The sequence below is a fragment of the Myripristis murdjan genome, chromosome 18 (genome assembly GCF_902150065.1).
Source record: "Myripristis murdjan chromosome 18, fMyrMur1.1, whole genome shotgun sequence".
Taxonomy (NCBI): domain Eukaryota; kingdom Metazoa; phylum Chordata; class Actinopteri; order Holocentriformes; family Holocentridae; genus Myripristis; species Myripristis murdjan.
This window is the reverse complement of record NC_043997.1, coordinates 26,367,136-26,394,960: the sequence shown is the minus strand read 5'-3', so window position 1 is coordinate 26,394,960 and position 27,825 is coordinate 26,367,136. Positions and strand designations below refer to the sequence as shown.

At 44.2% G+C, this 27,825-nt stretch overlaps 1 protein-coding gene across 1 annotated transcript; it reads left to right on the top strand.

Moving 5' to 3' along the window:
* tmem102 (transmembrane protein 102) lies at positions 1-27,825 on the top strand. The gene is made up of 6 exons (XM_030076008.1): positions 1-319; positions 2,063-2,281; positions 19,760-20,098; positions 22,221-22,414; positions 22,733-22,945; positions 23,241-27,825. Exons 2-6 carry the CDS (start codon positions 2,080-2,082, stop codon positions 23,838-23,840), a joined length of 1,548 nt encoding a protein of 515 aa, XP_029931868.1. The 5' UTR covers positions 1-319; positions 2,063-2,079; the 3' UTR covers positions 23,841-27,825.

Below are 27,825 nucleotides of genomic sequence, written 5' to 3'. Positions count from 1 at the left end.
GGACTTCACCGCACACTGCTCACACATTAAAACATTAAAACCTCCGCGAGGGCACAAGCACATCATTTTAGTCATTGCCTCGGCACTAACCTCACTCAAATCCGCTTTGTTATAGTGTGTGAGCGCACTCAGCACATAATACTACTAATCCCAGGATCCTCTGAGTAGGACCATGATTTCTGGGACGGTGTTGCCAGGGGGAAGGTGGCGCCTGGGACCTGTTGGAAATGACAGCTGAAGAAATCGGATTTCACCACAGGGACCAAAACAGTAAACCCAGAAGATAGCGAAGAAACTCCCTCGCATCACTGTGTAAAGGGTGTGTGCCTGCTTGTGATATTTGAACCGATTAGCCTTGATAGCTAATGATTTTGCTGTGGTCCGCTGCTTCGTAAGCTAGCTGAGACCTGAGCTGAGTGCATGTGAATGTGTGTGTATGTGTGTGTGTGTGTGTGTATGCGTGTGTGAGTGTATGTGTGTGTGTGGATGTGTATGCATGAGTGGATGAGTGTGTGTGTGTGCGTGTGTGCTGCTGCACTTATCCTCACTGTCCCCATCTGTCATGCTAGCAGGCTAATTTGACGAGGCTAGCTGGCTAATATTCGCTAATAACAGAAGTTAGCTGTCTTTGGGCGAGGCAGCACATCGACCTTATCACTGCAGAGCAAATGGTGTGCCAACACAACAGGATAACAGGGACATGAGCTCGGCTAATGCAGCTCCGGCTAATGTTTTATCTGACTGGAACCAACTCATACATGACATTAGTGCACGTATCGTCTGTCAGGCAGCCAACAAGCCGGCTAATTAGCCTGGCTATTAGCTTAGCATGTAGCAGCTGACGAGCCTGGCTAATTGACCTAGTTTTGGTGGGGCAGGAGCCATGTTGGCATTCCGCTCGACTGAGCTTTGTTTACATTTCGACTAACTCGACTACAGCACGACTAAATGATGGACTTCTCGCACTAATGCCAGTCACAAATGAGGCAGATGTGTTGGTCATCCGCACAGAATTGCAGTTCCAGACGGTAAACTACAAATCTCGTGGTTAATAAGCAGTGGGGGATACATAATGTGATCTTAGATTAGCACGACAAAGCCTAAACTGTGGCACATTTGTGAATATAAAGCAGCCACCTCTTTCATGAAGGGGCGTTTTTCAGGTCAGACACATTTAACCATCTCTCAACCTTCCTATTACCTTTAAATTTACTAACACGTTTTACCAGCTGGGTTCTGCTTGACCCCTATAATTTAAATCTCCAGAAAATGGTTAGCCTACCTAAGTTCATGTGTCAGGTACAGTGTCTTGTTGACTACCTGAGTAGCCCTTTAAATAAAACTCTCAACCCCCTGATGCACCAGAGTTCTCGTGGCAATCATGTTTCCCCCTCCCAAATCATGTGAACTGGGTTCTCTCACTACTACATGTATGATTATGTTAGGTTAAAGTTTGGTTAAGTTATTTGACCATTATAGATGGCATGTTATAGTTCCTCAGTATCATCAAAAACAGCTAAAACAAATGAATGTAACATGTTGATGTTTCTTATATGTGTTATACTGCTAAAGAAAAAAAAAAGCTTAGGGTCATATAGACCTCAAAGAAACACCTATGTGTACAAAATGTGTACAGCACCTTGAAAACACACCATCATACTAATTTTATCTTGACTCACTTGTCCCCATTAAATTAGGAAATGTAATGAGATATGAAGCAACTCCCAAGATAATGGGAGGGTTAATGTCCTTTTTTTTTTTTTTTTTTTTGTCTGGTGTCATGTCACTATTTAGGTGCCTCACAAAGCACAACATGAGGACATTGAACATAAGAAAGCACGAAACTGCAGTGGAAACAGTAATAAGGTTTAAATAAAGGCTTTAAGAGTTAGAGTCATCATCTGATTCAAAAATCAGAACCGTTAGAGCCAGGTTTTTGTTCACACCCCATTTATCCCCTGGCAGATGCACGTAATAATGTTGTGATGTTAAGATCTTGAATCCATAGGATAACAAGCCTAAAACCATCTGTCCCGCTGACCACTTTTCCTCACCCCTGCAGGGTTCAGGGTTGTAGAGATGGAGTCCCTAATGAGTGCAGTGGTGCCGCGCTCCCCGGCCCCTGCCAAGAAGCCGTCGGAGGTGGACTTCCGGTCGGGGGCCACCCTGGAGCAGCTGTCGGCCCAGGTGTCCGAGCTGGTGCTGCTGGAGCAGGGCGAGTTCGGAGACCAGACCGCCTTAGAGGTCCACACTGCCAAGGACTTCATCTTCAACATGCTAGGTATGCAAAACACACGGGGGAATAGGCGCTGTAATATGGCGGTGTACCGGATTGATTCCTGTCATTAATCATTGTCGTCGTTTATTTCCATATTAATATGAAAGAGATGATGGATTGTGTTTTTTTGTCTGAGGAGCCCTAAGTTGGAAGGTTTTTGTTGATAGATCTAATTTAGAACTGCATGTGGGGTAGGTGGGGTGAGAATGGGCTGAAACAGTGAAACCTGTGATCCAAGTAGTCATGCATGTGTGTCAGGCCTGATGTTTTAGGAGTGAAATAAATGAAATGGATCATCACTGTCCTCATTCACTGGGGGCTCCCTGGAAGACCCCCAAACCCAACTTTGGGAACTACTGCATTAATACACACCGTGTTGGTGTCAGAATCAGTGTGACACTAGTTGCCTCGTGTTATTAAATACACAGCAGTAGGCTAAGACAAATATTTCCAGTGCTGAGAATTTCTCTATATATTCTGTCACAACATGATAAAATGACAGCAGCGCTGTAGTGACAGCTCCTTGGTACTTGATGAGCCACACTGACATAGTGCACCAACAACATAGTCATTTCACTAGAGCTAGTGTTATGTTGTACAGTTTCCCTGGTGAAGGCAACTGCAGGAAACACATTTTTTTTATTGCTAATGTTGGTTTGTGCAGTAATCTCTCGCTGTTTATGAAGCAGGGTAAGAGACCACATTTGGATCTTGATTTAGAAAACATTCTAGTTTGGTCATCTAATTGTATCCAGGATGTGTTTGGGTTAACTTATCGTTGCTGTATTCAGTGGATTTTAAATGAGTTGTAATACTGATTGATGACATTTGGAGATATGCACAGAACTTGAGTGAAGTAGAAGAATCATTGCACAGTTTGTTGTGGTCATTTGGGGTGGTACAGAATAAAATGGTGGCTATGGACAGTTGCTATGGCGACAATGCCATAGAGCTGTATGTTGTGCTGTGGCTGTAGTCCTATCAGTATAAATCACCAAAAGAACCATCATCATTTGAATGTGTGTGTCCTGCTGTGTTACACCTGCGCTCAGACAGCTGTCAAAACTCAACTGAAATCTAACAATAGTGACAAGATTATCAGAACATGATCAAAGACTGTGCTTCTCCTATTAGCAGTCAGCACCTGTAAACTAGCGAGCCCACCTGGCAAATATCATCAAACATAGCTTTTACTTACCTTCAATGCTGCAAATAGTTGCTGTGTAGCTAACCTTTAGTAGAGAAGAGTACAGTTCATTAACGTTAAACGGCTAATGGACTCCGACTGAAGAAGAGAGAAACTGAACCATAACAGTAGCTATAACAACTTTTGTTCATCGGTGCAAAAATGTCAAAACCACAGCAACCTGTAACAGACCACCACCTGGTGGCAGCTGAGGTGAAAACTTGATTCCCCGCTCCTTCCTGCTGATTTGATCATTAACTGTAAAGCCTGCCGCCTCAGAGAGTCAGCGGCGTCCGTATCAGTTGATATGGAAATCTGTGGCAATGGTACACGGACGTGAAAAGTTGATTTCAATTTGAATGAGGGTTCTAAACCTTTCAGGTTCAGTGGAAGTACATGTCCAACTCTTTTATATGCTAACCTCGGGGTTGTTGTCTTTGAAATCCAAAATTGAATCAGTCAGTCTACATACAGAGAAGATTAAGGTTCCAAGTATAGTTGCAGCTGTGGAAGGAACTTCAGTCAGTCCGTTTTCGTTGTTAAAGCATACCAGAACGAATGGCAACATCTTCCTGAGGCTGAAAACATCCAGTTGTAGAGAAAGTGCACATACCCCACAACAGATTTTAATTTAGGCAAAAACAGCAAAGCTGCAGGGTCTCAATTAGTGGGGATGGGACGCTCTTTATTGCAGCCCCACTTTGTGACTCTGGCTGATAACACATGAGTGTTTAGTTGTGCAGCCTTAAACATGCTGTGTCATTGTGAAACATTGAAGATGCATACTAAAACACACAGAAGCAATCAATAGTTAAGGGCTCACTGGAAGCTTAGTCTACACAACAGACCAGGTACACAGTCTATTTTTAGCTCGTGATAGACGTGTTGTTATCATCTTACAAGCAAATTAATAGGCCTGGTAGCATCATGTGACAAGCACTTTGTTTTAACTAATTAAATTTTTATCTTCTGATAGACATATTATCATCTTGCATGCAAATGAACAGGTCTGGTAGCATCACGTATCAAACACTTTGTTTTACCAGTCAGTCCACTTTATGAGAAACAGTGTGTTCATTTTTTTAGCGTTATCTGATTAGTCCTCCTGCACGTGATGGTCGATTTGAGGTAGCAGTTTGCACAACAGCTTATCGCCGTACCTCAGATGTTCAAATCAGTCGGGTTACCAAAACGGGCTTAATAAACAAAATCAGCTGTGATACAAAGATATATTTTACTGATTGCGCACAATTAGAAGTTCCTAGCTGGAAGTGCCAATTTGAAACTTGAAAATTAGAAGTCTTTGAAATACTAATTACATTCTGCATGGCATACCAGAATAGTGGGACATATGGTTAATATTTTGATTATAAGTGGCTCTAGGCTCTCTGTCATCCATCCTTGCTAACTAAAATGAATGACTTCATTACTCAGGAATGGGCTCTATACTCAGCAGACATACGGCTGTCCCAGATTTATTGTTTATTAATGCTGTCAGTTGTGAGGATAAGCTGAAGTGTGCTTTTTTGTCCAATAGGTGGCACTCTCCTCCCTCCCTGTGTCCCTCTGTCAGCCCTGCTCCCTCCTGTCACCATCAGCCTGTCCCAGTGCTCTGCAAACAAAGCGTCTTTGGCCCCTGTCCTGATAGATTTTGTCCCGTTCTTTTTCAGCTGTCTTCATCTGTCTTTCTTCACGCTGTCATTTTTCCTCTTTGCCCGAGCCCCCTCCTGTCTTTTTGTTTCCTCCTTTTGCGTGTTCCCTCCTTTTCGATTTTTCTCCCTCTCGCTCTCGCTCTCCCCCGGCGGGGCCCTGAATGGCTCGCGAAGAGGCACAATGCAAATGGCCGCGGCGGAGCTAAGTCTCCTCTCCGTCTCCCCGCGTCATCCCCGCAACAGTCGCCATGGAGAGAGGTCTGCATTTGGCTCAGCCTATTGTTTGCCTCAAAATATCATAACAGGCGCTTTTACTAATCCAGTCAAATATTGGATTAGCTGACAGGCAGCCCTTGTGGATCTCTGTGCTTCTCCTCCTCTGCTGTACGACTCCTCATCTCAACCAACTGAAATAGCTTAATCAAACAGGCAGCCTCGCCCAGGGAAAAAACTGCACAGAAGCAAAACTCTACCCATCTCCTTGTATCACTATGTAGAGGCACTGATTTATTTTTCCCTGCAAGGTATCATAAACTTTTAACTCTTTTTTTTTTTAATGTGTATTTCTGCATCTTCTCTTTTGCGTTTCATTTTTCATGCTCCCAGTGCGAGGTCCTATGCTCTCCTGTTTGTCTGCCCCCACCTCCACCCTACCCACTCAGTTACAGTTCTCTCTTTTTCTGTCTACTCTCTCTCTCTCTCTCTCGCTCTCTTTTGAGAACCTGCCAGTAACTTTTTTCAGCTTTGAGGCTGGATTCGCTGGAGCAATCCGAGGGTTCTCTGGTGTTTTCACGTCCCTGTTCCTCACCACCCGCTGTGACAGCTCTGACAGCGTATTAAAAAAAAAAAAAAAAAGATGGAAAAAAAACACTTTTGCATTTTTCACAGACGAGGGAGAGCATTTGCGTTGGATTCTGGCTATGTAAAGCATGCCGTGGAAGCTGCATTAGCAACACCAGGAGGAAAGGCAGCACTGAGCAGCAAATACCTGTCCCCTGATGGAGCGGCTTTGTTACAGCATGCCGGACTGCTGCAGGATGCATCATCACCAGAGACGTGTGTGTGTGTGTTTGTGTGTTGTGTGTTGTGCGCAGGTGCGTGCTGCTCACACACACACGAGTGGTTGTGGCTGCTCTTGCTCGGCTTTTATAAAGTTTGAGCTGTAGTGGGATCCCCACTGGGCTTTGCACACTGTCAGCGAAAGGAGCGAGAAAGAGATTAAACACACACACACACGGCTACAGAGCAAGTTTCCTCACAGACAGCCACATCCAAAAAGAGAGTCTTATTTACTTTGCATTTGAGTAAACACTACGGGTTGCCTTGAGGGAAGCACGGTGGGAGCTACTGTACTGTATATAAGTGTTGAGAAACAAAAGCCTGATGAAGATAGAGATGGATGGAGAGCTGCTGAACTTGTGTGCCAGGGTTACCACCTCACCACCAGCCAGTGGGATATTTTGATCAAAGTTAAATATGTCACTGATGATGAAGATGTCAACGCGGAATTCAAACCTGAGATTTTCGACAATAGGGCGTTTCACTTGGTAAAGACAAGAGAGCTCAGACAGGGCTGACAGTAGGATGTTTCACTCGGTTAAGAGAAGAGACTGCAGACAGGGTTGAAAAATATTAGAAAATTCATGGCAGCTTCCCAGCCCAGCTTTGCCGCTCCACCGCCGCACCCTGCGCGCACGCTCCCTCTTCCCAGAGTGCACCACAACTTCTCCTCAGCTGCCGGTGACCCGCACTTCCCTCTCCCCATAGGCCTCATTACATCAGCCTTTTGTTTTCCCACTGTTTTTTTTTTCCCATTTAACTGCATGCACGTTTGGGCTCTGGCATTGAGAGGCGGAGGCGGGATGAGTGGGAGGGAGCGGAGCGCTGGTCATTCCCCAGTCAAGAGAAGCATGAGTCAAGAGTTCACCTTCAGCTGAGATGGAAAATGAAAAACCAAACAACAAACAAATATGTGTGTGTGTGTGTGTGTGTGTTTGAGTGACAGAGAGCGAGCTTGTGCATGTGAGTCTGTATATTTATATGCCTGTGTGTTTGATTGTTTTGTCCTCCTGCCATGTAAGATACAGGTAACCCCTGCAAAAATAATAATAAAAAATAAAATCAAATAAAGTCAGTGAGTAATAGAGTGGAGCAGCAGAGAATACCTGGGGTTTTCCATGGGCAGCAGATGAGGTCTTAATATGGGGTATATTTACCTGACGGAAAGTTGTTCATCCAAACTTTCTCCCCTCTACAAGGGTAAACTTTGATGTATTCTATGCATATTTCATTTTGGGGGAAAAAAAAAATCCCTCCTTGCTGAATTCTAACCATTGGAGTGACAGCTGCAGGCCCTCGGGAAGCAGTTCACTTAGCTGAGTGAGGCACTGGCCTCCTGGGCGGTGTTTTCTTGGTAAATTGATGGTGATTGGATAGCTCGCCACCGGCTGTCTCCAACTGGGGCCCATTGGTGCTGGCGGTCTTATCTGCTGAGTGATTTGCGGCATGTTGGTGTTTCGATTGCTCTTGCTCTCTGCCATGTTGTGGCGTCCAGCTTTGATGCTCCCAGTTGGGCTGTAGTTCACAGTGCAGGCTCGGGGGCCCGCACACCCACACGGTCAGTCTAGCTGAGTAATGCCGTGTTAATGTTGCCAGCTCTCCCACTTTGGATCCAGGAGCCTGTCTGGGGCTGATAGCTCACTTACTCCCAGCCCCTCGGGGCCCATCGTTGCTGTTGTTATTCTGTCTCCATCCACCAGGGGCTGCTTTTGATTACGCTAAGTGTGAAGCGTTGTGAAGAATTGTAGCTGTGCACTGTGCATGGAAACAGGCACACAATACGGGGTATCCCACAGGTTGTCAGTTTTCTTCAGCAGCCGCAGGAGGGGAAGCAGTCACTGACGACTTGTTATTGATGTTTCATTTAGCAAGCGAGGTACCCTCATATTTTGCCAAGCATTAAAGTGTCGCAGTCTAGTATAAGCTAATGGCATTGCACCATTAGCTGACTGTAATGTTTCCATCTGGTTATCAAGACTACCGTTTCAAACAGTCTTTTCACGCAGTTCGTGTTGGTGCAGACACACTGTGACTGCAAAGAGCACAGATGCGCTGCATCATGGGGGCAATAAATTACGGTGATTGTACTTCTAACATGCTTTCGGCATTTGGCAGCGTTAAATCTTTATTGTTTCAAAAGCACTTTCCAGTGCTGCCAGCTTCATGCATCACAGCACGCAAAGTGAATCCAAAAGAAAAATTTACTCCCTGGGCTGTAAATTTTCCCGAGCAGGCGCCCATATATCAACATTGTAAGAGGAAAAGTGCATTGTAGGCCACACAACCTCTGATTGGGCAGGATTTCTAACTAATTAACCATCAACTGTCTGCTAATTAAATACAAGAATGGTGTCCTGTGATTAACCTGCTTCACTCACACACACACACACACACACATGTGCCCCCACACAGACGCCACATGACATCATTCATTAATTCTGTGTCAGGGTGCCTGCTGTGGAATTCAGTTTGGCATCATCATGGCTTGTACGGCATCTTCAGTGGAGAGGTGTTGGGACTTGGCATGACGTGCTATCCACCATGCTGCACATTTTAATAATCAAAGATGACATTACAGTATTTGTTCTGCATGTACATAGCTGTAAAGATTCCTGAGGCAGGAAGCATTTCATTGTTTCCAAGCTGTCACCTACTAACAATACATTGTCCTGTGTGCATGCTGGAGCTCTGAAATGCTGGGAAATGATGTAGGAAAACTTCAAAACTTTAGGTTTGTTATTTTGTCATTTTTTTTCATAATGCAAATTGAAACATTGGAGGGTGCAAACTGTAACCTTTCTAGCTTTACCCTTTTAAAGGTTTAAAGAATAGGAATTGACCAATATTGATTTTTCAGGGCCAGTACCAATATGATTATTAGTAATCAAGGACAGCAATAAACGATATCCACGGTTGATATTCATTTGCTGTAAATATGAATTGCCATGTCAACATTTCCAGTGTTAGAAACACCAACACAAACCTTGCTTTCAACTAACAGATGTTTAATTAACATTACTTGAAAAACAAAGTTGCATGGAGCTCCCAGTAGGAAAATATAATTAATGAATAGCTTCCCAAAACAAAATACTTCAAAATGCAGAGCTTTGGCTGATGGTGCTTAAATTTGAACATCTTGTATTTGAAGTGCAACTTACTGGAATTACAACTTAGTTTTTTTTTCCTTTATATAAATTTTATTTAAATGAAAATGAATAAATGAATTAAAATTGAAGTGAACATTGTAACCCCTCTGTCCTTAAGTAACAATTTAGAGTTTTCGTCTTGCTGTAAAACCAAGTTAAATACAAATCCAATGAGAAGGGAACTAAAAATTGTAACCATATTATCTTTTCTCCTGTGCCCAACATTAACCGCTCAGTAGTCCCAGTTTAGCAACACCAAGCTGTGGTAACTAAAAGCACAGCCTTTCAGCATCCTCTCCTATTTCTGAGACCTCACTAAAAACATGCCGGCTGGGTACACAGGAGGGTGACAGCAGCTAGCTGGCATTCCCTGGAGGTGCCTTGACTCACTGTAATGAGGCTAGATTTTTCCCTTGGCGCATAAACCCTCTCAGAACACGGGTGGGGATAGAGCCGTGCTTCGCATTTTTGTGTCACTGTGTGCATCGCTGTAATTGTTTCTTGTTGTGGCCGTACCAAAATCATCTCTAAAACAGTGCTCATTTAACTTAGAAATGATACATTTCAAGTTTTCAAACAGAGTACAGTACGAGGATACACACTCGTTAGTAACCATCCAACAGCTGCATATTATAGTTCTTACTTTTATGACCAACAGCCACCGCTCTCTGTTTGGCTTTGCTCAGGCAGAGGTTGGTCCTGTCACCTACGAGAAGCAGAAGCCAGCAACAGACAATAATTGGTCGATCTCTATTAAAGAAGAGGGGGTATTTCCTTCTTCTTTTTTAAATATGGCATTCAAGCAGCAGCACGTTCAAATACAGGGTGGTTTAATGCTTACAAAGACAGTGTCAGAGGTTTGATTGTGTGTGTTGAACCACGGACCCAATGGAATAAAAATCTGCATACACTTGGCCCTCCACGGCACAGGGTTGCCACTTATCACTTGTCATTCATGTAAACCCTAATCCGAAAATGTTTTCATCAGCTCTGACAGCTGGCCTCACACCGATAGGCAGCCTGCAGGTTTGATCATGTACATTACAACACTCCAGAGACCCCTCCGATATGATTCATGATTCATGTGGGTGCTGGTTCAATATTTATTGTGATTTCCATAGGCTGCGCTTTACTTTTTGGGGATTTAGCATCAGGCTCAAGGACACTTTGGCAGAGTGCATGCTTGCAAGTATGTGGCCTTGATCCTGGGTCATCTGCTTGAAGGATGGTCTTTCTAAGTGCCAGACAAACCTGCAGGCCACAAGTGTAAGATTTAAAAAAAACAAGACTTCCCTGACAGCGACACTCATTCCAGTTACACTAGGACTCGGCGTTATGGACAAAATCAGATATTGCGAAAAACTTGTGCATGACTCAAAACCTCATTCTCGATATTGTGATGATATTGCAGGGATGACTGTTGTCGCTTGAGACTGACAATGAGATTTTTGATAAACAATCATTAGTAATGTGGAAATGATGACCACGCAGGTAAAGGCAAATAAAAGAACATCTCCAGCAGTTTTGTAACGCAGCCTTTAAAAAAAGGAAAATACAGAAAACACTTAATGCATATTATATCCAAAATTCTAGATGACATCAAGATATTGATACTGACACAGGCCCATAGTGTGAGGACCCGAGTGTGTAGGAGCCATTAAAGTAAAGGTAGGGAGCTATAAGGAATTGATGGCTCCCTAAGTCCTTCTTCTATGCAGGTGGGTCAAAATCACCGTGTCTGTCAACTCTATCAGCCCTGTTTTCTCTGGTAAACACACACACACACACACTCACTCACACAGGCATATATACACACACCTGGCACAATGATCTGAGACATCCACCCAATCGGATTAAATTGGAACATATCCATCCCACCTTCTTTAAAAGGCCTATTTTGAACTAATCTCCTGGCTTGATATGAATTCATAAACAGCGAGCAGGCGGAATGGCTCACCTTTCAGCGGCTGGGTTGTCTGGGATTAATCCTGCTATTAGCGAGCGAGGGAAGGCTGCGAGAAGCGCTTGTTGAAAAGCGAAGATAGCATTCGGTTCAGACTACATTAGTCAAGACTCATTTGTAACGGATTGAACTGCTCCTTTCGTGACGAGGCTGTTTTTCAGATTATTTTTTTATGGCATTCTCTGCTGTAGTAGGTAGTTTTCCTGCTGAGAGCGCCCGGAACGATGGGAGAGGGGTAGGGAGAGGACGTGCAGGAAACTTTGTGAGCCTGATTTCAACATGCAGCGTTGTGACTTTTCTACACAGGTGGTTCTTTTTGATCAAATAAATAGTTTAGCCACAAGTGAGCATGTAAAGCTGTGGTGTCATTTTGGGGCTTTTGCTTGACATTTGCTGCTTCCATCCGGCGATTTTCATTTGTTTCAGCAAAAGGAGTCCACAAAAGGTTGATGAAAACACAGCTATAAAGATGCCAGCCTCTTCTCAAAACCTTTCATGGCTATAGTACCAACAGACATACAAAATGACATATCTGTAATCATGAAGTATGGGTGATTACTTCTTAATCATAACATCTCTATGGCAAAATTTAAAAATCTGTGCTGCAAGGCTTCCAGCCATTCAGTGCCAAATGGCAGATTGTCATGCGTCTGCACTTTGAATTTTCAGGAGGTTTACAACAAGTGTCTTGCAAGAAATTACATGAAATAGAAATAAGCCTTTACCGTGGAACCGCGAGGTAGTCAGCCTTATTAAAGTTAGTTTGTGGTTCATTCTCGATGTGGAAATGGATATACAGTGGTCCCCCGTTAATCGCGGGAGTTATGTTCTAAAAATAACCCGCAATAGGCGAAATCCGCAAAGTAGTCAGCTTTATTTTTTACAATTATTCTAGATGTTTTAAGGCTGTAAAACCCCTCACTACACACTTTAGGCAAGCTGAACGCATTCTGTACAGTACAGGAGACCCGGCACGGAGGAGATTGATTGACAATGGTGTACAGTCCCTTAGCCAATCAGGATGCAGAACACAATGCGCTGTAAAAAAAAAAAAAAAAAAAAAAAGCATGCAAAATTGCACAAAAAAAAATCCGCGAAACTGTGAGGCCGCGAAAGGTGAACCGCGTTATAGCGAGGGACCACTGTAGTTGACTGCGCACATTCACGATTGCACAGTTGCAGCTGACATTGTTGCATTTTGGAGTCATGTGATGTCACGTGCCATCTGAAGGTTGCAACATGGTGGCCGATTCCACAGTTAGAGCAGTGCGGTCCTCTGTCTGGGATTGGCTGAACAAATCAGAGCCAGAACCAGCTCTCAGGCATGTGATCATCATGAGAAGCATGCATGCTAATGTATGCAGATGACACGATTGCATTCACGCACAGCTTATGCCTGTTAAGCTACGCACAGAAATCTTGCACCGGGCATTAGTTGAGGTTGTTCCGGGCATCTGCTGAAGAAGGGTGTGTTCATGTCATCTTCCCCTGGATAAATAAAGGTTCAAAATAAATGCGTAAGGATGAGATTACTAGCTTGCCCTACATCTGAGCTGTAATGCAGCACAGCTTATAGAACAGTCACCTTTTCAGACCCTCTCTTCCAGCAGCCTCCTTTGGCAGCACAGCACATTGAAGCCCTCACCTTATTTGGTGGAATCCCATTTTCCAGAGATTTACGATACTATTTTTGGACTCTATCAAACGAGAGGCGTGTGGCTGAATATTCTCACCCTGCTCTGGCTGTGATGAAATACGGCTGCTCTCTCATGTTGCTGCTCTGCACCGCTTCGGGGGGTTTTGTCAGCTGTGTCACATTGGAGCTTCATCTTTAACGCGTGCCTGGTTGTGTGCACTCCCTGTGTGTGTGTGTGTGTGTGTGTGTGTGTGCGTGTGTGTACATATGTGCATATGGGTGTAGTGTAATCTTGAGCTTTTCCACTCAAAGTTAGTTATCAGGCATGATCATTTGTTGTAATTCCTGTCACACTGGTAACTGCCTCATTTGCCCCTTTTCCACCAAAAAGCACCTGGTGTTAGTTCGGAGCTGGTGCTAGAGCCGGTGCTTAACTGGTCCCAACAAAGAACCGGTTTTAGATAGTGTTCGCCGTTCCTGTTTGGGTCTGTATCCCCGCCCACCAATGACGTGGTGGGCGGTGGAAAAAAAACAAAAAAAAAACAGTGCTAAGTCAGGTACTGGCTCCGAACCAGCCCTGGAACCACTTTGGTGGAAAAGGGGTAATTGTCTTTAAAGTCAGCTTCCTTTTCACTGTCAATGGAGTGAATTTACCACTCAGTCCTTTTAAGAAAGTATCGTTGGTCTCATTTTTTAGCTCTGAGAGACTTAAAAGTATAAGACACACTTGTCTAAGATTATAGAAGTAGCATTTGTTTACTCAAATTTAGGATGAGTATTCCAAAAGTTGCATTCTCAGTGACCAAAAACACTGTTTTCATGTTGATAGAACAAATGCGAAGAAAAAAAATGTCTTTATGTAGGTGTAGCCTCAATGTGATGTGGGACTGGTGTAAAGTTGTATTTTTCAAGCAGACTCCTGTGAAACTTGCGTGAAACCCAATGGCTCACCATGTAAAATGCAGTGTAGAGGCCCAAAGAGGCTGGCGGTGTCTTAGTGATGGCCTTTTTTTGTGGTAATTAAACCTCAAATTATACCTCAAAATAATGTGGTGACGACTTATCGCTGTTGAAATGCCACACGTAGCATTTTTAAAATTAGATATTGACTCTGCCAGCTTGGCTTCTTGGACAGGTTGTTTGCCCTTGCAGCAAAAGCCTGAGCACCACTAATTGCTCCTGAATCATAGCAAACGCATTCATTTTACCTGCTAAGGTTTGGTTCATGCTTTCATGCTGGCTGGATACACAGTGCTGCCGCTGTGATATTTTTGTAACACAGGCGTTCATGCTTCTTGCGTTTCCTGTGAAGATTCTGTGCCTGAATTGCAGCACTTATGTGGTCCCGCTTTCGGAAAATTTGGCTTTCCACAAACCGAAAAAGGGAGAAAAAAAAAAAAAAAAGAACCCCACCAGAACTCGTGAGTCCCTGGAGCTGCTGAGGTGCCGTCAGTGTTGCTTCATATTCTAATGTGTGTGTTTTGGCTGCAGGTGCGTCATTGTCACCGCGTGCTCTCCTTTGTCACCGTGTGCTCTTTTTTGCGCTTGAAGCATGAATCAGCTATAAGATATTTCCGGCTGCACTCCAGCTTTTAATGCTGAAAGTAAATGTTTGCATTGTCAGGAGCTAGAAACACTGCCAGACGTACTGCAAAACACGACAGTGTAGTCTTGACGTTTCCCTCCACTCAAAAGTGTTTTTCTATACTTATGAGCCCTAAAGTGTCGACTATAGTCCAGTAATTTTAGGCCAAAATTGGGGTCAACCTAGGACAAATTGCAAGAGAAGCAAACTCAACTGATTTTGTATCCTCAGTTTGTCCTGAGTGAGGAAAAAAAAGTCCCAAGGAATCCCATTGGTGGAAAGTTTTGAAAATCACCTATTTATGACCACATATTACCAAAAAACACTGTTTTTAACACACAGGGGAAAGGGGTTCAAAATTGTACTTTCAGATATCTCTATAAAAATTCACAAGTTGATTACACACACAAAGACAAGAAAAAAAGTCTATTACAAGTTCTTTGAATTATTCTGTTTACTCATGCATATCACACATTATCTGATTTGATATGCGCTAATAAGGAATATAAGGAATAAATGCCAGAAGAGACATTTAAACAGTGAATTAAAAGGTTACTATATATATAGTAACCTTGAATTAAAAGGTTACTATGTAACAGTGAATTAAAAGGTTACTGTATATATAGTATCAGTAATAGCAGCTCCGCCGGTCACAGCTTGTTTCATCACATGAACAATATTAATGTATTAGTGTGAAAAAAAAAATCTGTCAAATATAGCACAATATTCTTGCCTGTTGTGGACAGGATTTCCACGTCTTGTGAACTGAGTTCTGGTCAGGAGCTGGTGTGCGAGCGCGCAGGAGGTGGGCGGGGGACTATTTGCATATTCATAGATCTGCACGTTTTTAATGAGGGCAAGGTTTAGAGATACTTTTAAGGCACAAAGGGATGTTTTTTCATGGAAAAATTCTAAATATGTAATATTGATGAACAGAGATTCTTTTTAGGGGCTTATTAAATGACTGGAGGGGGGCTTTGGCAGCCAGTGTGACAAGGCTAAATCTTCAGTGATGTGCACAAATGAGATATAGCATGTTAAGAAAGCAGGATTTCACATACAGCAAAGAAAGTAACAAGTAGATGTTATTGAAGATAGCGTGTATGATGAATAAGAAAAAAAAAAAAAAATCTTAAATAGAACAATGAGCCTTCCTTTGATCTTTGGTTAAATGTATCTTCCAGAGGCGCTTACTTCTCTTCTAACCCTCTGACACATGAAGATGTATTTGAAAGTTACATTTTCTGAGGAGGCCACATTTAAATAGGAACTAAACTCCAAAGCCAAGTCTCTGTGGAGCCTGACCTTTAATAGTGGGAAGTGGGGTGCCTGGTCTTTAGTGGCAGGAGATGTCACCACATGTTGTTCTCTATGGGTGGTGACATCTCCTGCCACCAAAGACCAGGCTCCCTACTTTCCACTATTAAAGGTCAGGCTCCACAGAGACTTGGCTTTGGAGTTTGGTTAGTCCTTAATGCCACATGTGTGTTATCTACACACGTCAATCACGCATCCTGTTTCCTGTCAGCGTTATTAAACTAGCAGCATAATTGCTCATGTATGATTTTTTTTAATAAGAGAATCAGAGGACTAGAAAATTACCTCCACATCTGCATTTATTATTTAATCTTTTTTAATCTGCGAATCCTGTACCATATTCAGATCGCAGTGTGGAAAAGCACATCATGCAGGTAGGCTGTTATCTTTACCGCGACCGCTCTCTGAGACTGATGGAAGAACCAGCACCCGTCTAATAGGCCAGTTTCACAGAGATGGACTCGAGTCTAGTCCGGGAGTGAAAATAGTTCTCGACTTAAAAAAATTCCCTCTAATGGAAATCTACATTCAAAGACATTTCTTACAGGATTAGGCTTAATCCGTGTCTGTGAAACCAGCCTAGACTGTCTCCATTCCAGCTCTTGGTCTCAGTGTGTTTGTATGCGTGTTTATGTGTGCATGCGAGTGTGTGTGTGTGCCTGTGCTGGCAGATGCCCAGTAAAGCGGTGTGCGACGGTTGATTTGAGAGTTTGGATTTAAAAAGTAGATTGTGTTGTTTGGAACAACCTCAAACTCCTGCCGCCAGTGTGGAGATTGGAGCCGCCTTGCTAATTGACACACACACACTTTCTCCTCAGCTCTCCTCTCTCTCCCTCTGAAGCCCCTCTCGGAGAGATAAGACGCTCTTTATTCTCTTTTTCATCACTCTTTGCCTCCTCCTCCTCGCCCGTTTGACCCAATTTATCAGCGGCAGATAAAACCAAACAAATCACAGAAGTCGCGGCGTCCAACTCTGTGCCCTTTGGCCAACTTGTGATCTGCTCCTCCCCGCGACACTGTCTTTCTCTCCCTCCGTTTGATCTCCCTGTACGGCACGTCTCCCCTTCTTCTCCACCCCCCCCCGACTTCACAGATTTCAGCTTCTGATAATCGATTGGTCATAATTTGATTCGAAATTGCACGCGCAAACACTGACCTCCAATAGAGGAGAGTGGAGATAAGTGTGTGTGTGTGTGCCAGCGTGTGCGTGGTGGGTTGATGGAGAATGGAGCCCTCCTATTTACATGCGCTTCCAATTTCCAGTGCAGCCTCGAATATCAAGGGTTTTGCATATGTGAGGAAAATCACTACCTCCGTGTAGATTTCTAAGCACACTTTGGGCACAATCCATCTTCACCGTAGATGCATGTGGCATCCTCATGTGATAAAAGTGCTCACATTTCATTCCTCACGTGTTCTCGTTCATGAAAGAGCAGAAAAATCTTCTCCTTTCTTTCAATTTGTCTTTTTGCAGTCATCTCGGAGAACTTACCGGAGTGATTATTTTTTAATAACTGAAGGTTACAGAGTTGCTAATAAACTCAGGATGATTTTTTTTTTTTTTTTTTTTTGTTGCCCACGGTGTATCTGCAGTACAGCGCGGTTCCTGAGGAACTGTTGCATTGTGGATGAGGTGCAACGGGGGCCACGAGGAGCACAGGGCGAGCCCAGCCAATGAGAGCGTGGCAGCGGCCTCGTCAGGAGATGACTGCGGGGCTGAACATGGAGATGAGCCGATTCTCTGCTGAGGAACGGGAGGATTCAAAGCGCGCCGTCTCACGCTTCCTCTTCATCTTCCCCTCTTTTCTTCGACAGCTCCCCCAATGGCAGCATCAAATGAGAGACTTTCATTTTTGTTCCTCTTCAAAGCAAAGCGCCACAGAGATCCTCCTCAGCAAGTTTGACTTTGACTCCCACTTTACTCAGATTCTCTCACTCATTTTTGGTCTTCTTTTTTTTCCAACCCATCCTCACCTTTTTTTTTTTTTTTTTGTTAATTCCCAGAGATTGTGCTCCAGCTTTCAGATACAAAGCAGAAAATGGATGTGTGGTATTTTCAGAGATGTGGCTTATGTTCCTCCTTGTTGAAATACTGAAATTGATTTGATCGTTGTTTGAAATGTGAGAATTCATAACGGCTTGCAGTGATTTATCATTTAGTTTATCGAAAATGCTTTAAATACTGGTGAGAGAGCACAGTGATGGGTGCAAAACAGTTTGATTGAGCGCTTCTAATCCATTTCTTAGTGTAGAGACTGAAGCTGACAGTGCTTGATGCTAGTGACACACCCACATCAAATGCCTAAACCATAACCTATTTTTCAGTCTTTTTTTCTTACATTCATATTGAGATGTGGATGAATTCATGGTGAACACTCATACACTGCAAAAACTCAAAATCTTACCAAGATTATTTATCTTATTTCAAGTCAAAAATGTCTTATTTCTAGTCAAAATATCTCATTACACTTAAAATAAGACATAACCACCTCAGAAGGAAATTGTTTTTAGCCAATTTTAGCCAATTAATGAGATATTTTGACCAGGAATAAGACATTTTTGACTTGAAATAAGACAAATAATCTTGGTAAGATTTTGAGTTTTTGCAGTGTAAGCATCAGTTTAATTTTATCTGGCCTTGTGTGCATGCTTCTTATGACTGCTATCACTCTCTTATGCACTCTTTCTCTCAAATGCGAACACACACACACACCTCCACATGAAAACAGCATGGAGTGTTCTGCCACGAGGGTTGCGAGGCATTGTAATTGGATGAGAGGAATCATGTTAGGGGCTTTGTGCTCCCAGCCAGGGCCTGGCGACTCAGCGCGATGCCCCCGTTTCCGCTCTCTGCAGCCACTCACCGCCCTGGGGGGATAAAAACATCCACACACACACACATCCATGCTCTCCCTCCTCCAGCAGAGGGCATGAAAGGGGTCCCGGTCAAAGTGGCCCACACTTTACCACCAACCTACCCCAGCGGTTAGTCCTGGACCAGGGCAGGCTCTGCCACAGGATCAAGCTGTTCTCAGTCGCTCTCTTAAGCCGGCAAAACATAATCTACTTGACTCCAGTGCTGTGGTTCCCATGGGCCCAGAGCAGGGGAAGTTTACAACACAGCTAAGTAGCCATAAAGGGATTTGGTGGCTTGGGGTTTTCTCATATAAACTGTTTAGAGAGGAGTTTGAAGGTTGCTTTTTACCACTCTGGGAAATGATGGTGCAGCCGGGCCTAAAATGGAATAGGAACAGGATCGATAAAACATTACTGCTATTAAAAGTTTGACTTTTAATGTCCATTTTACTCATTTTCAATCTGCTTTTTTTTTTTTTTTTCCATATTTACCTGTTTCCCGTTGAGCTCCTGAATGGGGCTCCCGCTCTCAGTCATGGGACATTGTGCGTGGACATTGCTGGTTTGGGTAAAGGCTCCCCCCCAAAGAACTGCTAAAATGTGGGCTTGGCCGTGCATCCATCCAGGCCGGCCACAGCAGCACATGTGAACATCCAGCCCACTGGTCACCGAGGAGGCAGTTAATTTCACACACGCTCTGCTCTGTCAATATTACTGCAGCTGGCACTCATAAATTTATGCAGTACCTTTCAAAACAAACTAAGCCGCGCTTCCGGAAATTATATATGCTCATTGCTCGCGGAGCCGCTGCCGTCTGTCTCCGTGCGGCCGCCGGAGCTGGTGTGCGTGCGCCGGGGTGTGTGGATGAGTCTCGGCGTGCATCAGAATATGAAATGCATTTTAATGTGCGTGTGTATGTGTGTGTATGAGTGTGAGAGAGAAAGACAGAGAGAGTGAACACTTCTCATAAACTTAACGCTCATTGCTCATAGCGGTGGCTGTGCTGGCGGGTACACATTTGCGCACATACCAGTGACTTTGCATATGAATTTTGCTGAGTGTGACTGATTGTCTCCTCCAGGCTTGGTCCAGAAGGTGGACCAGCGCCTCCCGGTGGCCAACGAGTACCTGCTGCTGTCGGGCGGGGCCAGGGAGGGCGTCCTGGACCTCAACCCCGACGACCTGGGCGACTACGCCAAGGGGGTGGACTTTGACCTGGACTTCACCCTGCTGGTGCCCGCGCTCAAGCTGCACGACCGCAACCAGCCCGTCACCCTGGACATGCGGCACTCGTCGCCCTGCCACTCGTGGCTCAGCCTGCGCCTCTGCGACTCAAACACCCTGTCCCGCTGGAGCATCTGCTGCCAGGAGGAGAACGGACTGCTGCCCGAGGAGGAGGAAGAGGAAGAGGGAGAGATGGGTAAGGAGGGGTAGAGGGTTCGGGACGATCAGTGCAAGGGCAGCGGAGAAAAGGCCAGTGGGTGGAGCTAAGAAGGAAAGGGTGCACTGCAAAAACGCAAAATCTTACCAAGATTATTTGTCTTATTTCAAGTCAAAAATGTCTTATTTCTAGTCAAAATATCTCATTACACTTAAAATAAGACATGATCACCTCAGAAGTAACTTGTTTTTAGACAATTGTCTCTTGTTTCAAGTGAAAATTTGCTTGTTTCATTGGCAAAATTTGCCAGTGGAAAAAGTGAAAATTCACTTGAAATAAGTGAAAATTTGCTAGAAACAAGAAACAAATTTTGCCAATGAAACAAGCAAATTTTCACTTGAAACAAGAGACAATTGTCTAAAAACAAGTTACTTCTGAGGTGATCATGTCTTATTTTAAGTGTAATGAGATATTTTGACTAGGAATAAGACATTTTTGACTTGAAATAAGACAAATAATCTTGGTAAGATTTTGAGTTTTTGCAGTGTGACTTGAAACCAGCAGGGAGTGGAAAGATTAATTCTTGGAGGAAAAGGGGGAAAGAGGACTGGCTGGGAGCTGAGGATGGTTAAGTAAGGACAAGAAGTTGAAAGACTTAGATGGGTAGAGGAGGAGGAGGACGGCGTGGGCAACGCTCATGTCTCACTGAGGTAATTTGATGCACGATGTTGTGATGCAATTTTGCCCGGCGAGCTCCGGCGCACGCCTGCTTCTATAACTCTCCAGTTAGGTGGAACGAGAAAACGCCTCCCCTGGATACGAAACGCTGAAACTTTTATGAGCGCAGCTTCACAATCACACATTCGAGATTGCACCGCCACATCAATCCACCGCCCGCTCGCGTGTGCGGAACTTTCCAGATAAGAAAAAAGTAATGATGTTTATTGATACGGATCTCTTTAATTTTCAGCAATTTGGAAAATACATTTCACACATTTTCTGTGCTTCCTAGTCATATCGGAGCAGCATTTCCCACAGGCTCTTAGGTTATTTGTAGTGGTGGGATGGGATGAGTCAGTATCAGAAAAAGATGCCACATGCATCACAAATGCTATTGATGGGTAAAAGGGGCATACTGCGTATATCCAGTTATGAGTTCATATCTGATTTTAATCCTTTCAGCATGGTTTCCTCGACCCTCACTCATTTTCATTTAATCTCTTTACTGCATTTGTTATCTGAAGCTCTGTTTGAACTGGATTAGCATTACTTGGGGAGGATGTGGAATTTATTAGCGATGACAGCTGGAACTGTTGTCCATTACTGACCTGCCGTGCCCGTACGCTTTACAAGTGTGGAAATGAATACAAGCGCAGACCTGCACCGTAGCACAGGGCTTTCATGTGTAATCGATACTGTTTCATGTTGGTAAGATACTGATCTATGACGTTACCTCGTGTGAAGCGTGTTTGTGATCCGTGCTGCTGTTGTCTTGGAACTAATGTAACAAGATGGTGATCCATGACAGTAGATAGAGAGCCAGCTTCGCAAGATAGTGACCCATTGCTCTTAGATATCATCAAGCAAAGACAAGCAGCGATTAGATGAATGCTCGGGCAGTTCCCCACTGTTTTTTGACTAACTCAGAGCTCAGCTGACAATAAGTGCCGAGTCTGGCTTAACTGCTCTGCAATGTCATAATGCATGATATTATTGCTGTCAAGCAAATTGTCCTAAGACATGGTGGCAGTAAGCTCAAACAGCTTAATGGAGGTGTTAGCACAGTGGTCCTCAATGTAAATGTAGAAACACCACCAGGAACAGATGCATGCAAAGGATAAAATCAATTTGTCAGTGGAAATCTCACCACTTGATGTCATAAATATCTTGTATGGCAGCTTTTAATGAGTAGGTCACTAGTTAAAGCAACAGTTAACTCTGAATGAAGATGCAGTCATAAACTAGCTACTCCAACGCCATTTGTAAGATGGAGCTGTAAAAAGAACAGCCATTAACTAAAATAGTTTGAGAGAAGGCTAGTGTAGAACTATGGCTTTTCCAGAATTTAACTAATCCAGCTTGTATAGGGCTTAATAAAGCTGGTATTCTAAAATTGTTATTTTGAGACAAATAATATTTGTTCATCCTCTTCTCTTCCCAGGTAAAGGCTCCATCCCTTCTCTGGGTTCTCCTCAGTCTCTGGACGGGTGCTACTTCTCTCCTGCCCTGGTGACAGACTGGTTTTGGGGGGTGGTGAGTGAGGCTGTGGAGGAGCTGAGGCGCAGCCCCCAGAGAGGCATCCCCATCCCAGACCGACTGGAGAGGAACGGGCCCCTCACCACCATCATCCTACAGGTACAGCCACAACCCGCTCCGATGTTGAAACCATGATAAAACAAAGGCAGTTGGACTCATTATTTCGGAATCGATAAGGGATGGCAAGCTACTTAACTTTTGCATTCTGTTTTAAAATTGCTCACTTAAAGAGGACATTTTTGTGGAGCAAGATCAATATTGCAGAAAATTGCAGTCTGTAAATGTGTTTTGTGTTTTTTTTTTTTTTTTTTATCTTCTATGAATGTTAAAATCATTTTCGAGAAAGTCAGGGTTTTTAAGGGGATTGGAAATTTGAGTCAATGAGGTCGTAACAGTCCACCACCATCGTCCCTGCAGGCAGGCTCCAGCCGGGTGCTGTACGACTTGCTGCCTGTGGTGTCCTTTAGGGGCTGGCCCGCCGTGGCCCAAGGCTGGCTCACCGCCAACCACTTCTGGGATGGCAAAATCACAGAGGAGGAGGCTATCTCCGGCTTCTACCTGCTGCCCTGCTGCTCCCCGCTGGGTGGACGTCCTGACCGGGAGTGGAGACTGGCCTTCTCTCGCAGTGAGGTAAGGGAAGTTTTCCCTCAGATTAGATGAAAACCCCAATGGGGAAACAAATTCAGTGCAAGAGAAGGAAGAGACTTGAAGAAGCCTGATGGTGCATCAGGGTTAAAGTGTACAAGAGTGCAGATGTGATAGTTTTCATCTCGTTTTCTGTTTCTTCACTCCCTTTCTTTTTCTTCATGTGGCCTGCTTCCATTGAAAATGACTTGGTGGCCTGTAGCAATGGCCATATTTTCCCTCTTGTTCCCTCATGTTTCAGTACTGACAGTTATCCTCCGTTGTTCTCTTGTCCTGTCAGGTTCAGTTGAAGAAGTGCATTCCCTACCCCATGGCCCAGGCGTTCCAGGCAGCCAAGGCGGTGCTGTCCCGCATCCTGGCCCGCCCGCGTATGGGCCTCAGCCCCTACCACCTCCGCACCCTGCTCTTCTGGGCCTGTGACCGGCTGCCCAATACCTACCTGTCCTGCCCTGACCCAGACACCCCAGCCCGCCTCCTCCTCGGTCTCCTAGATGACCTGGCTCACTGCATCTTGGGCAAAAACTGCCCAAATTACTTCCTGCCCCAGTGTAACATGCTGGAACACCTGTCCGACAGCCAGGCGCTGCTGGTCGCCAGGAAGCTGGCCCACGTGCGCTCAGACCCCAGCGAACACCTCCGCGCGGCCCTGGACCAAGCCCAGCAGGCAGGCCAGCTCAAAAAGGAGGCGGCGGCCAGCACCAACGGCCACAGCTCCCCCGGCCATCACCCGGCCAACGGCATCATCTCGCCCTCAGAGGACAAGCTGGCGCAGCGGCTGCAGCAGCTGGTCACCGAGAACCCCGGGAAATCCATCTCCGTGTTCCTCAACCCAGACGACGTCACCAGGCCTCACTTTCGCATCGATGATAAGTTCTACTGATGGAGAGACGCTGGAGAGGAGTGTGTGTTAATCTTAAAAAAAAAAAACACTCTGAAAAAATGCACATGGTTTGAGACACAGCCAGAGGGAAGGGAGCTAAAGACTGAGAGTCCGGCAGGTGTGTTTGTTCAGAACACCGCAGACTAGAACACTTCCACCCTGAGGGGAAACGCTACCAGTGCTAACACGAAACACAGCCTTGCTGCTTGACAGACTCTTCAAAACCAAAAACATACACATGTCCTACCACTGACAGGGAGGGGCGGTCCACCCGCAGAGAAACGGCATCCGACTTGGCAGAGGTATCACATCAGACGAGGCGTCGCTGAGCTGTTGCCACGGAGAACGCCTGCTGCTAACGAGTGGGCCTTAACGAGACTTTTCAGCTGGTGCTACAAAGACGAGGGCCGGCTTTAGTCCTGAGAAATGAGCCCCATAGAGAGCAACACAGAGAGTGTGTGTGTATATGTACCCTCAAGGGTTTTTTGGTATATTACTTACACTTCTAAAGAAAGAGGGGGGAAAAAAACTTCTTGATTGCTGAGTTTCTCCCCTTTTATTTTTGGCCCTGATCAGAGCGGGCGATTGCCGAATTCGAAAGGAAAATCAAGGTACAGCTGATGTAACTGAATGTAATGTTGTGCGGAGAAATGCCTAGTCTTTGAACAAAGAGTCTCTTCTTCTTTTTTCCAACCGCATTTTATCCCTTTTTCTTGACCCTCCCCCCGCATCTTCTTCCCTTTCTTTGTCTTTCTCAGGTACTTAAAATGTCGCTCATTGTTTTTCTACGTAAATGGCTCCCTATTAAGGCCTCTCCCCGCATTTCGACGGCACTTAATCCTGATCTGTCCTCGATTTTCAACGTTTCATTGTGTGATGGAACGCACCAAAGAGCCACGTCTGAGCGGTGTTGCAAAGAGCCTCCACATTTCTAAGTCTCTTGGCTCAGAATCAGTCTCGCGTATCGCTAAAGTTCTGACCTTGAACCAACTTGATTATCTTACTGAGTCACGATCAGTGAATTAATTTGCCTTTTTACCTTCCAAAGCTTGAAGTAGGCTAAGACTGAATGAGGATGAGGATGTAAAAGTAATTAAGCTGGTAGGTATACCAGTATAATAGAGTACTATACATTGATAGTGGAAGATTTTTCTTTTTTTTATATACTGCTGTAGTGAAATCCTTATGACGCTTGAACATTTTTTTTGCTTTTGTCCTTACTGTTCAGAGTAAAGCTCGTGGTATTAGCATCCTTGAAAGTCATTCAAAGCCCTGCATATTTAGAAAAAAATCAACAAACTCGAGAAAAAACAGTTTTCCTTATGTTTTTTTTTTCTTGTAAAATTTAAGGATGCAAATCAGCAGCGATGAAGTGTTACATACGCTGTCATGCCTAGAATAAACTGAAAGAAAGTTGCAGAACTGTAGTTGGATCAGGGTTTGTATTATAGTTTAGCTACCATGCGAATCTGCTTGTCACAACTATGCAGAGGTACTCTACTATAAATATTTAAAAAAAAAAAAAAATCCCTCAGAGGGACTTGTGTGTAGAGCGTCTTGTTGCACGGACAGCGGGCAAGAGGGGCTATTATGTTTCGGTTTAAACTCCTCGACGTTTTTATTTGTCTCTCAGATTCGATTTTTAGGAGACTGGTTCTGACTTGAGTGGTTCTGATAATTGTCCCCTGTCTCCTCTGCTTGGTTGGTCTTTTTTAATGAGATTTATGTTGGTGCGTGTGCGTGCGTGCGTGTGTGTATCGAGCGACGAGGCCCACAGCAGGACACAGACAGACACCCAAACGCTGCCCGTTGAATTATCCCCTCGGCGGGTGTCTGTGAGGCGCCGGGCCCTATCTTGTCTCGCCAGATATGAGCTATACACGGGGGAATGGAGGGATGGATGGAGGATGGATAGAGGGAGACAGGCCAGCCTCTGGTCCTTTTGAAGAGATGCTGCAGCAGGAAGATGGGCCTCGCCGGGGCCTGGACAGCTGCCTCTCTCTGGGACTGTCGCTGTCTCTCCCCGCCTGTCTTCCCTTTGTCTCTGCCTGTCTGTCTCTCTTCTCGCTCGCCTGCCTTTCACTTTCGCTCGGTATCACCGCCCCCCCCATTTGACCCTCCTTCCATCTTGTGGCTGCAACGCCCCTTTTATTTCTTTTTTCTTTTTCTCTCTCCCATCCCTACAGAGGAGGATTAGGGTCACATTCAAAAAATTGAGTTCTGAGATTAATTCTAATAAAAAAAAAAAGTCAAGTCAGAATTCTGACTTCATTCTCAGAACTCTTTTTTTTTTTTTTTTTTTTTGTGGCCCTTATCCTCTTCCATGCATCCATACCCATTCCCCAGCCCTGTGTCTAAGCTGTTACACTTTGAGTTAAATGATTTCTTCCTCTTCTTTCTGCTTACATTACTACGATACAGACTTACTATATTGTACACTACGAATTTAAGAAAGATGTATGTCGTAAAAAAAAAAGTGTTAAAACTGTATTCTGCAAATATAATGGAGGGTAAATCGAGTTGAGGTAAGTTTTAGCCTCCATACCTGCTGCGAGTGGCGTTGCATTGGCGGGATCACATGGCGCTACTAGTACATGATTGGTGACTGGCAACTTTTACACACTGAGAAACAAGCAAACGAGGCGATCGCGGTTTACATGGGCCAGCGTGCAAATAGATGAACGTCCTGGCGATTGGTTTTTTGGTGGTGTGTAAACATAGACTGCTGCTGGGTAGCATTTATTTTTCCTTTAGATCTAAGTGTGAAGTTTAGTCAGTGGTGTGGTGCAGTCGGATGATCCAGTATTGGTCCTTCGAGTCTGGTTGCTTTTCTGGTGTGTTTACGATTTTTGGATATCGTCTGTACCCGCGGAGTGTCTGTGTGAGTGTCTGTGATCCGTGGAACCTGACAAAAACCAAAGCATGCCGTTGAGGTGGCGCGGGGTGTGTATTCAGCTGCCATAGTGTCAGACGATGTGTGTGTGTGTGTGTGTTTTCAGCACTTTTCAGAAAGGTGGGCCAGATTGCTATGACCCAAATTGTACCGAAGTATTTAGAATTAAAGAAAAAACAACTAAGATGGCTGAGTTGTTGTGATCTCGCGGAGACTTTTTTCCTCACACAGCTAACAGAAGTACTTACCCTCCATGCCCCCCCCCCTCCCCTCTAAAGTTGTACGGAGGGTGTTGACTTTAAATTGTGTCAGGTGTATGTCTCACTTTGTACCTTAACGGGCCTGATTAGAGATTACTAGACACAGAAACAATCAATGTATTTTCTGTGGAAAAAATCGAATTGTACACGTTCAAATCTTTGTGGAGAATATCAAATCCTCTGTGTTCCAAGGGCGGCATCGTTTTATAGATATGCAATCAAAATCCCCATGGAAAGGCCTGCCCTTGTCGACGTCCACTGTCACTGTACTTAAGTGTAGATTTAATCGTGAGATACAAAAAGTGAAGTTAAATATCTGCTGGGATTGCATGGAATCCAAGTGACACTTCTTCCTTGCCGACTATTGTTCCGTAATCAGCTCGCCGACATCGAAATCATCTGCACTTTTCATGATCATTATCGATTTTTGTGCTTATACTACTGATGATCCTATTTAAAAATTTGGTCATGATTTACCACAGTGGATAAATACCTGATTAAATACAATGAATGTATCCAGTTGACTTCTCCAATCACTTCTCTCAATCGAAACCAGTCAAATCGGACCGTATCTTTACATATTTCCTCTGGTCTTTATTCAAGTGCTGACATCATAACTTGTATTCAGTCACTCCACAGTTTTGAATACCGAATTTCATATCTCTTTTACTACTTGAGTTCTTCCTCTTTTAATAAGTGCAAATTATTTTCTGTGTACCATGACTGATTTGCTGTATTTATTACTATAATTTTTTTTTTGGGCGGGTTTATATTGATTGATCTGGAAGGGTACTGCAGTAGCATGAAATAAATCACTACATTTCAAATTGCA